The following is an 11,695-nucleotide window of genomic DNA, read 5'->3' as shown; positions in this document are numbered from 1 at the left end:
AGTGCCTTGCCCCTAAACTCGCTTGACATTGAGGAGTGGTTACCTTGTCTTAAACCCGTTTGACACTAGGGACATGGAAGGGATGGGGTAGAGTGTCTTGACTATGTGATAGGGAAAGGGATGAGGTGCCCTGCCCTGAACCCATTCCGTTGTCATTCCTATATAATTGTTAATTATTAGTGAAATTAATAAAAATGTTAGCTTTTATAATTATTTTTATTTATTTAAAGTTAATCAAAATTTCATTTAAAAATAATAAAAAGAATAAAAAATATTAAAATTACTACAAATTATTAATAAAACTAAATTTATTAAAAAATATTTGTTCATATTCAATAACAATTCTTATTTTTATAAATCAACATTAAATAAAAAATAAAATTATTAAATCTTTCATATTTTCTCGTGCATCGCACGGTCCAGATAGTTTCTCTTTAAAAGTCATCTGGCCAAAACCATTACTCAATTATCACAACACATATAAATATCGAAAGAGATCAACTTCTTAAACATTGATATTTCTACCGGTCTACCACCATCATATGATGGTGCGCAAACTACAACTTCAATCCAACAACTACAAGGCTACAACTCCCATACGGTTTTGAACACCGATGATACTGATACATAACACGGTTGGTTCGGCCGGGCTCAGGTCAGCCTGCCAAATTGCGGCACACTAATGGTAATAGGAATTAGGAATTAAATATAACTTTGTATTTCTTTTTTTTTTCTTTTATTTTCGGCAATAGGTTGCAACTTGCAAGGTTTTCTATTATTTTTTTAATTGAAATATTATTTTCTTATTATGTTACACCACTTTCATACCAATCTTGGCTCAATCGAAGTTCAACGTCTGAACCCTTTCCTGTCCGATTCAGGTTGGTTTGGTTGGGTCAACTCGACCCAAACCGGCAAGAGTTGTCTTATTACCACTTTATTATCCAACCCAACCAATCAACCAATTCTATTTCTAGCCGCCCGATATACCCTGCTTCGGTCATTTGCGGGAAATATAAAACCCTAGGCCTAAATAACCCCCGCCTCTCTCTCTCCGTCTCCAAGCTCCGTCTTGTTTGTTCGTCAAGCTCAGGCAACAATGGCCTGTACGCTAGATTTCAGGTTCCTAGACGAAGGTCTTGGCGGTCAAAAGAACAAGCGCAAGAGATCTGCCGAAGATGAAGAGATTCGGAGTTCTTCAATGGACCTCGACGACACCAACAATGAAGTCATCTTACCTCCCTCCAAAAGGCCTGCCCTTCCTTCCTCTGAGAATCCCGAGAAACCCGTATTTGGAAAGCCTACCTACGACGGCGTAATCGCTGGAAGAGTTTCCGGCAGGAAATGGAAGGAGCCTCGAAAACACCGAGCTTCCGCCCTTAAGGTCACTCGAAAGGGACCGTCGTTCGAGCAAAGGATGAAGGAGAAAGAGATCAAAAAGGCTTACAGGGAACGAATGACCGAATTGAAGGAGGAAATACGGTTGAACAAGGTGGAGAAGAGGAAGAAGAGGGAGGAGAGGGAGAAGAAGAAGCAGGAGAATATATTGAGGTCGGGGACAAAGCTTCAAAAGATTACTAATCCGAAGACGTTGAAGAAGATTGCTAAGTCGAAGGAGAGGAAGCTTCTGAAGGTTGTCCCTGACGAGTTGCTTAAGAAGAAGTAGGTTGAAATTTTGTTGATTTTGTTTGTTTTTCTTTTAATCTACTAAACATATGGAGTTCTTTTTTCTTTTCTTTCGCCGTTTGTTATTTTTACGGTTCATGTTACTCGCCAGAAATGGAACTTGAAAGAATCATGTCTTTGTTTTGATGAGAATGATGTTATCCTCTGCTTTGATTTTTCTTTTCAGCATATGGGTCTGTTCAATTTTGTAGAAAAGATTTAGTTATAAGGTGGTTTTGAGCAATTAACAAGTTCATCAAGCTTTATGCAATGTGCATATTCATTAAGAGGCATATTTCAACTATATCACTAAATTGAAACGAAACTAAAACTAAGATTGTACCTAAATTGAAACTGAATAAAACCCATTCCAAGTGGTGTTAATTAAGCCGCAAGTTAATCTGTTTGACATGGTGCCCACATTTTATATAAACAAGGAAATGAAAATTATATACTTTGTTACATCGAACCTATTTTTTTTGACGTTTAAAATAACATATGTATATTAACCAAAATCAAAAGATACATCCGAGTTTATAGATTATTGAAGCCAACTAGGTGGATGAGTCCACCTAACAGAAAGAGAATTAGATATATTTGCTCTTTGATCTATCTCATGAACGTTTCTATTAAACCTCCTATTAACATTTCTAAAACCAACATACTCTAGCGTTGAGGATAATTGTTTGATTTTATCCACAAAACTCCAACAGAACCCAAGGAAAAGATTCTTTAGAACCATTCAAAGCGGAAAACTGACCAACAAAATCTGCCAGCCTTGATCCCAAGCCAATGGAACTACAGACAGCATTGCAATAAGCTCTGCTTCCAAAACTCCTCCAGAAATCTGTACTTGGGTACCCACAACAACACAGAAAACCCCAGTAGTAGTTCTGCCTACTAATCCATAAGAACCTTTTGATGGCAGAACATGCTCCCAGTCATGTCAGATGCCACACTTTAGAAGAAAAGAAAGGCTATCGACAGCAATTCTATTATTCTGAACTCTTGATTCCACTTCTGTGGTTAATCGAAAGAAAGAGGGTAACGGTTCACGAGTTCAACCAAATTCACTCTTGATTTCACTCATATGCTTTCCATTCCTTGGATTAGGCTTGGTAGAATCAGCTTGATCTAGTGTATCAGTGAGGGTTGTCATGACCTTATGAGCACTTCCTAATTTGTCCCAAGAATAGAGTACAGACTCTGCAGTTTAGGCTAATTTTAAGCATAGCATCTATGATCTTGTTTTCTTGTTGCAGGGAAACTTAAAATCTTTTTATGTTTTTGTTTGAGATCCACTATCCAAGCAGCACGTCTTGAAGTATTTAGTCTCGCGTTTTTAATTTAATGTACAAGACAAAATTAGGTTTAATTTGCAGTGAAACTAGTACTAGTTAATGACTTATTACTCGGTAGTTTTTGTTTGGTTTAGCAAAAACAGCTCAGATGGTAGTACATAAGTGTAGGATATTTACGTATCACTGCATGATGACATGCCTCTGATAAGCTAGCTGATGTGCTATTTGATTGTCTGTTATTCTTGAAGTATTTAGTCTCGCGTTTTTAATTTAATGTACAAGACAAAATTAGGTTTAATTTGCAGTGAAACTAGTACTAGTTAATGACTTATTACTCGGTAGTTTTTGTTTGGTTTAGCAAAAACAGCTCAGATGGTAGTACATAAGTGTAGGATATTTACGTATCACTGCATGATGACATGCCTCTGATAAGCTAGCTGATGTGCTATTTGATTGTCTGTTATACATATAAGCTGTATTACAATATTATCAAAGGACTTCATAATGTCTAAGATCTGGTAGAAAAGCAAAAATTCCAGCCACATGCCGTAAACTTGTTTCTTATATCTATTCTTTCTACTATTTCTTTTGCATCTGACTGGAGCAAAACATCATCCAAGCTCTGGTCTTTGGCCATTAGTAATCCTTTGTAGAGGGCTTGGAGCTCAGGATCTCTGCTTCCGTTTGCCATTATTCTGGGTTTTTTCTACCATATCAGTCATTGAGTCCTATACCAGGCTGCTTTGATTCGTAGTACTGCTGTATGATCCGTTTGTAGGATGCTAATTCAGGCTTGATTTGTAATTAAATAATTCAATTTATCTAAAGGGTAAATTTCTTAAATTACCTCTATTGTTGAGTTAATTGACTAACTCTATCGTTACGGTATAATTATTGTCTCAAGAGTACCCTTAAGTTTTCTGACAATTGGTCAAAACTTCCCCTATCATTAATTTTCTATCACACTCATGACATCACATGACCGATTTTTTTTCAAAAATTCCGAAAATACCCTATTGTCCGAAAAACCCCGGCCACCCTGTTGTCCAAAAACCCCTGGCCACCACTGTTGTCCAAGGGCGAAAGGTCAACATGCAGCATGCTTTGTTCTCCTTGCTGCATAGGGCGAACAGAGAATTCATTGCTTGCGAATCCCTGTGCTTTTGCTTTTTCGGTTTTTACTTATAACTGCTTTCATCTCTCTCGATCTATCGAACACAATGGATCAAAAAACATTCGACGAACTGATCTTCTGCGACCCAACTCGCCCATAGAAACTGAATTATTCCTCCAACTTCGGCGGCAACATGAAGTGGAGCACGTTGGAACTAAAGTTGGAGGACTTCCTGAGGCAGATAATGGCGCGAAAGGCCAGCGAGAACGAGAACAGGAGCAATAGAGGAGAGAGCTGGAGAAGATAACATCCAGAGAGCGAGAAAATCTGGTGAAACCGACAGCTTTTCTGAAGTCGTGCTCTCCGTGCCGGAAACGATAGACAGGGAATGATCGTTGTATTGGAACTTGGAAGCGACAGAAACAGGGCTGTGCGGGCTGAGCCCCTCAAAAATTTCAACCGGCAAAGTTGCTTCTATCCAAATGGGGAACTTCCCCATCGGCGATGGAGAATAGAGGGATATAAGAGAGTAGGACGAGAACGAGAAGGGAAATTCTTCGAAATTCATATTCGGCGGTTGAATGGCTACCTGGTGCGAAACCAACTCACACCACCGCTGCCAGTTGGCTACATCCAATGAGGCTTCGCCTCTGATGATAGCTCGAACAGCTTCTTCGGTAGTAATGATGATGGTGACGAGGACGGCGATGACGACGACGGCATTATTAGTGATGGGGAGCCTCGGCTTCCGGAAGTGTTTAATTCCACCAAAGGCAACAGCATGGCTACTACTCCCTCTACAAATGCAACAGCCACGCCGCCCAATGGGTGCTTGATGAGGATTGAGCCTCAGCTTCAGCAACCGAAGACTTTGAGTCGGTGCTCAGGTCAACTAATTCGCACATTGCTCATCCGCTCCTTCTCATCTCTCCCCTCTCCAATCTCTCCTCTTTCTTTCTCGACATGTTATTTACTTTATTCACAACTTGTAATTCCAAAAGAAGATAATTTCACATGCAATTTACAACATCGAGGATTTCACATGTAATTTCATTCTGCGAATTTCTTTTTCTTTCAACTAGAATTTCCATCTGGCGAGCTTCGATTTTGTTTTCTTTTGAGATATGTCACATGCCATTACTTTCATGACATAAAAATTTTAAGATTTCAAATTGAGATTTTGATGGGTTGAAAACTAATTTAGACCCTTGAGCTTCCCTTGTTTTAGTAGCTCACCAATCCCGTTCACCCCAAGAAGCATTCCATTTTTCCAAATTGGGTCGTTCATCAACACGAAGTGATTGATCAGCACCTGTGCCTTGTCCTTGAAAATGAAGACCGTCTTCCTCATTATCAAGATAATGCCCAAATGGACCTTCTGCCTGGATGGGCACATTGTGGAGTTTTGAACTAGTACCTAGAAAGGAACTTACTTGCATGCAGCTGCAGCCACTTCAACTGGAGCTTTCATCTCGGGAGTAGTGGTAAAGCAATCAGAAGAGAATCTGAAGTGAAAATTTAAACGGGTACTTGGCAATATTTTTTCATCATTGGGTTTATTTTAAAAATTTTAAAAATAGTGGAGGGCAAATTGGATATTTTGTTTCTTTCTGTTAGGCTGTTAGCACTTAATGGTGATATCAATTTTTAAAAATAATAAAATTACTTTAAGACAATATGTAAACAATAAGAGTGCAGTTAATCAATTTTACAAACAATAAGAATAGTTTAAGAAATTTACGCTTATTTAAATTAAGTGGACCATAAAGGCTAAGCAAATGTAATATCCTTTATATTAGTGTTTTTATCTGAGCTAACTTTGAATTAGGAATCAACATGATCTGAGAACAAAAGTAGGACCTGCCCTATTATTTTATTGAATTAAACGTATTTATCCCATTTTTTGAACGGAAGCAAGCCACGTGTTTGAAGGAGAAGCCCTCTTATTTGAGGGCTTTGCTTTAATTTACATAAATCAGATAACCCACTTTATCTAGAATCTAGAATAATGGGAACTGCACCAATGTAATATTTTGACTTCACTGTCTTCGTCAAAAATAAAGAACCAATGTAAATTGAATTATGCGAGTTTTAAATTTTAACTTACATTTTCTTGTCTTAGAAAAAATAATTATTAAAACTTATATATTTATATTCTATACTTTATATATTTATGTGTATTTTTTTTTTATATTTCAATACTTTATTTATAGCCATTTAAGACCTAGATATCACTTGGGATTGTCCTGCCGTGTGTAATGGGCCATGTAAGCAATCACAAGTGAATATGTCAGGGTTACGGTATAGTTTGACAAGTAGCAGATTTGGGCTCTTGGATTTAGTATTATTGATGTATTTTTAACATTTATTTATATTTTTCATATATTTATAAGCATCTTAAATTTACAATTTTTTTTTTAATCAAGTATCCCGATACGGTGACATGTCCCTCAAAATTGCCTTTTCAATAGTCCGTGATTCAGATACTTAAGACTAAGTAAATTGAATTTGGCCACCAGAATACCAAATCAAGAGGCAAAGAGGAAATCGGTGATTTTTTTTTAACATAGTTCTACAAATGAAATATATTAAATCGTGGTTGACGATTCAACAGAGGTTCGTTCTTGGCTGTCCTGATTATGATTTGGCAATCCGCGTATGCCTACGAAAGGTGAAGGTGCGGTGTAGCCGTATGGATGTGAAGCGTAGAACCAGAACCCAGTCAAATGAAACATTGAAACCCACCCTGGTTGAATAAATTTTGGAGCCATCTAACCGAGACCAAATTAAGCGATATTAAAGGCTAACCATGACTAACATCAGAAACCTAGGTTTTTGCTCAGTGGACTCGTATATATAACTTTCATCACATAAAGGCTTAAACTGCGATGATTTAGTATTAAACCACATATATTAAGCATTTACAAACAGAAACAAAAGTATACGAGAGAGATCGATCCTCATGTTTTATCTTTCGATTAGACTTCCCCTAGTAAACCCCCTTTTGATAGTCTGCTTCACAGAATTCTCCTCCAAGATCATCACAAGCTTCTCCTGGAAACACCCTGTAATAAATAATAGCAATAACAATGATCATGATTCATGAAATGAGCATATATCTAAAGCGTTAGGTCATAATTAAAAACAGAGACGAGCAGCTTACGTCTTTGCATTATCGTTATACTCGAGATACTCCCTATCGATCAACTCTGAGATTATCCTCGCTGCGCTGCTTCTTGCCTCCGGCTTGAGTTTCACTTCCGGATACATTTCTACGTCACAGGCTTCTCCACCAATTGTTTCACAGGCTTCTGCGGGAAACACTCTGAAAAAATCATAAAATATATACAGTCCACTTCAGTATTCATGAATCATGAGTTCGTCGAAAGATCAAGTGAGGAAACCAAAGCCGACAGCATACTTACGAGGTCATGGAACTGTAATCAACCGTAGAAACTTCGTAGCCCACTGCAGTTGCTTTGATCGCTAGACATCGGGAAACAAGACCTTGCCCTAGCTTTGCAGGAGATCTCCAAGTTGTAGCAGCAGTGGTCCTGGTAGGTGGTAGATTTGGGACGGACGGTGTAAAGCAGAGAGATGCCTGCATTTTGATGGCTTCTATAATTTGATGATGAGATTCTCAGTATACCTGAGAGAAGTGAGATTATTCGGTTTATAAACGTGGTAGTTGTGAGTTATTACAGATATGACCGCAAGATATTTCTGAATTCTGACTAGATAAGGTTCAGTGTTCTTTGACTCCACTCCAGTGTGTGGTGGAGGAGAAGCTAAGCATTAAAATCTTCCCATCAGCTGGGATATTTTTCTTTCCCCTTCTTTTGTTATCCAAAAAAAAAAAAAAAAAAACTAAAGTTCCCGTCTCCCATAAGCCAGCGGGACCCTCCTGTTCCAAAAGGTCGAAAATTATTTGATAAGAATTATTTAGGGAACTTCCAAACTCGGAGTGTGTCACGAGTTATAATACATTATGCTTGGTTTCGTGGGAGTTTCTTGAGAGGTGTTTTTTTAGAAAAACGCTTATCTGAAAAATGCTATTTAAGTATGTGTTTGGTATGGTTTTTGTTTATTAAGTAAATGTTTATATTTGATCTGTCTTCAAAATCAGAAAATTACTTGATAAATCGTTTATTAACAATTAAACGCTACTGACATCAGTGAAACGGTAAATAAACGCTCGATCGTTGGGGAAGCATTAAAATGAAGTATCCCCCAGTAGTTGGTGTGCACATAAATCAATACCTATGTGTATAAATCAATATGATGGAATAAATGTTAATTTGACAATGACATAGCATTGTTTATCAACTAAACGAAAGCCATACAAAACACCGCCTAAATGTTTTTTGCTTTTTCTATTTGGTTGGACGTCTTATGGGCATTTCAAGTAACACTCCATAAAGTTGCTTTCCACCTCAGATAAAATTTGCCACATCAACATTCCATTTCAAGAAATGCCCAGGCATTGGGGGAAACATGAATTCTACGTTTCTCCAAATGCTCTATGCACATAAAAGTATTTCAATTTTCTAGTGTTTATTTGATAAACAGTGAAACCAAACAATGGTTTCATATGCAATAAACACCAACGCCTATGTGGCATTGATGTGGCGGCATTTTTTCAATAAACGCCCATAGAACCAAACACATAAAAGCTAACACAAAAGCCAAGATTGTAGATAGTGTCCACTGGCTAAAACAAACTTCGCTATAGATATTCTTTCAAACCCTAAAACAAGAGGTCCTTATCCAATAACCAATTAGTGCACTTCACACTCACAACACATCCCACCATATACTGAGATCATCTCCCATGAATAAAAACACACAAGTATGGGACATGTTCTTGATGTGTGATTGGAATGTATATGATCAATGTTTTAAAAAACGACCCAGAACCGGAATCGAAGTCGTTTTGGCCACTAGTTTCTAGGTTGATGGTTCAACTACTCGATTTGAATGGACAGTCCATTCTAACAAAAAATAAAAATACAAAATAAAAAACAATAATTAAAATTGAAAAAGGTAAAAAACCATTGAACAGGTCGAGGTGGATGATTCGACTATCTAGGTCGGTTTGAGGTAAAACGGAACCAATTGGCTAAATGCTTCATGGGCCAAATGGTCCAATTGTCAAAATCAACGGCGATTCAAAAACATTGATCGGATGCACTCTACAGGATTTACTCGGATGCACTCCATATTTGAACCGTTGATATTTTATTTTCAAAAAAAAAATGTTGATATTTGAAGAGAAATTCAAAGAATATACGTGGCCCAAATTTATCGGGTCTTTCCGTTGAATGATCCATTTTGAGATTTGAGTAACAACACTGGACTCATGCAGCCCAATCACTTCACTGCCCAACCCATTTAGCCCATGTAGTGTCACTTCGGACTTTGAACGTGCAGGATTCAAATGGGATACACTTACATTGTACCCAAATTTTAACCGTTATCATACAAAAAGATATTGTAAAAAGATGGGTTAGTATTTGAACTTCAAAATGCGACAATCAGTATCTGAATTTTCATTTTATGATGATTTAGTACCTGGTGTTACCAGTTGTTAAGTGGTATGTAAAAAGATAAAAATGCCTTTCAAGTGTCATTTAATTTTCTTTATCAAACATCCGATAAAACTAGACCGGCAGTGCTGCCTACGTCTCGCCTCTTCTCTTCGACGGAGAAACCATTTCAATCACTTCTGCTTGGTTCTTCTCACACACCATTACCTTTTTGTTGTTGTTCTTTGGGATACTGCACTGCACTGGAATTTCTTCTGCTCTTCCGAAAACAGGAGAAAACTCTACTGTGCATCATCGCCCAGCAAACTCTACTTCTCTTCTGTGCCTCACAAACCCTTGAGCCTTCCTTCCACAACCTTGTCTCCACCATCACCCAGCAAGACGCCAGCCTCCACTGTGCATCATCGCCGACATCTTCCTTGGATGGTCAGTTAACGTTGCCAAGCGTGTCGGATCATTCCAGTGGAAAATGCTTGCTTTAGGTCTGGAAACGTAGGGAGGAAAGTATTACAAGAGATCATCACATAGGGCGGAAAGTATTACAAGTAGCTTGAGGGCAAAGACGGTGCCACGGAGGGGTATGATAGAGTAGGCTATCAAGAACACGTAGGAAGGAGTGTTTTACATTTTTAACACTCGTCTGCATCCAACTTCCCAATAAAAAACAAAAAGAAGAAAAGAAGAAAATACCAACTTCCATAAACCCATCCTCGGTGGCACACCCCCTAAACATTCCCGTAGTGTTGACCTTGAACCCGTAAGCCACCTCCCCATTTCTGGAGACTGCGATCATCCTCGCTTTTCCCTCGTCCAGCCTTTTCTTGATCACATAATCCACCGCGTCTTGGAACTCCAGGCCTTTGTACTCCATCACAGCCGCTACATGTCTGGCCAGAGTGGCACGTATAATGGCCTCGCCCTCTCCGGTGCATGACACAGCGCAGATATCACAGACATAGGTCCCTGCACCTATCAAGGGGGAATCACCGATGCGGCCGGACTTGTTCATGATACCCCCATAGAAGTGGCTGCTGCACATCGCCCCTGCCCGTCCACCACCGCACAACCCACCGTCTCGGGTGCGTATATGCTGATTGGGAGTCCATTCATTTGCAACGCGTTCTCCACCGTGCCTGCACCGACGCTACACGTTTCCAGACCTAAGGCTGGAATCCTGTAATCGAACTGTGGCATAACCAAAGACGGTGTTAACGTTGCCTGCACCAGAGCTACACGTTTCCAGACCTAAGGCTGGAATCCTGTAATCAAACTGCGGCATAACCAAAGACGGTGTTAACGTTGCCAAGCGTCGAATCATTCCAGACGTTGCCAACGCGCTGAAACTGGATGTTCTTGGCGGGTTGGTGCATGTTGGATTAGAGAACCCAGTGGAAAATGCTTCTGTCCGGTGCTTGGAGGTTTGTTAGAGCTTGAAGCATCTGTTTGCTTCTCTTGAGAAAGAAGATACTAAGGGTAATTTTGATATTTTTAAAAGTCTTAAATGACACATGAAGTCACCGGGTTATTAGGTAGGTACTATATTGTCAGTACTTTGGCACTCAGCCTAAATACAAGGTACATATCGGGAATTTTCCCTAAAAAGATGTTTGGTCTATCCTTTTATTCCTTTTAAACAATTAGGGCTGTCAACAAGTTGGATTTGGGTGGAGACGGTGATTGTGGCCGGGCTGGGCTTTGAACTTATGATAAGGGCTATAGCTTAGGCCCAAGCCTGGCCCAGGGTTCCGGGCCTAAAACATAAGCCCTAGCCCAGGTCTATACGGGCTTGGGTCGAGCCGGGCCTGATTCCGGGCCAATGCCACTCATATATAAAATATTACATATCTATATATTAAATGACATAACATGCATATAAACTTATTTTATACATTATATAATATAAAATATTACATATAATATAAATTATACGTCATGTTATATATATATATATATATATATATATATATATATATATAACATATAATACAATGTAAAATAACATGTATACATATGTATACATTATACACAAAATGTGTAAGTTTAAATATATGCGGGCTGGGCTAGGCCGG

At 38.7% G+C, this 11,695-nt stretch overlaps 2 protein-coding genes and 1 pseudogene across 3 annotated transcripts; 1 reads left to right on the top strand and 2 right to left on the bottom strand.

The window, feature by feature from the left end:
• Positions 1-961: 961 nt before the first annotated feature.
• On the top strand, positions 962-1,818 carry LOC148853381 (coiled-coil protein). The gene has a single exon (XM_088984599.1). The coding sequence runs from the start codon at positions 1,100-1,102 to the stop codon at positions 1,664-1,666; it is 567 nt and encodes a 188-aa protein (XP_088840725.1). The 5' UTR covers positions 962-1,099; the 3' UTR covers positions 1,667-1,818.
• Positions 1,819-6,933: 5,115 nt separating this feature from the next.
• On the bottom strand, positions 6,934-7,891 carry LOC148853380 (light-regulated protein, chloroplastic-like). Its single transcript, XM_088984976.1, has 3 exons — positions 7,506-7,891; positions 7,244-7,405; positions 6,934-7,145 (listed from the first exon to the last, which is right to left on the bottom strand). The coding sequence occupies exons 1-3, from the start codon at positions 7,685-7,687 to the stop codon at positions 7,070-7,072; spliced, it is 420 nt and encodes a 139-aa protein (XP_088841102.1). The 5' UTR covers positions 7,688-7,891; the 3' UTR covers positions 6,934-7,069.
• Positions 7,892-10,136: 2,245 nt separating this feature from the next.
• Positions 10,137-11,449, bottom strand: LOC148853379 (putative isoaspartyl peptidase/L-asparaginase 2 pseudogene; annotated as a pseudogene). Its single transcript, XR_016094863.1, has one exon. The product of XR_016094863.1 is annotated as a putative isoaspartyl peptidase/L-asparaginase 2 pseudogene (transcript).
• Positions 11,450-11,695: the final 246 nt, after the last annotated feature.

Source organism: Nelumbo lutea, chromosome 4 (genome assembly GCF_056320005.1).
Source record: "Nelumbo lutea isolate HS-2025 chromosome 4, American lotus-T2T, whole genome shotgun sequence".
NCBI lineage: Eukaryota > Viridiplantae > Streptophyta > Magnoliopsida > Proteales > Nelumbonaceae > Nelumbo > Nelumbo lutea.
The sequence above is the reverse complement of the archived record's forward strand: the minus strand, read 5'-3'. Positions and strand labels throughout refer to the sequence as shown.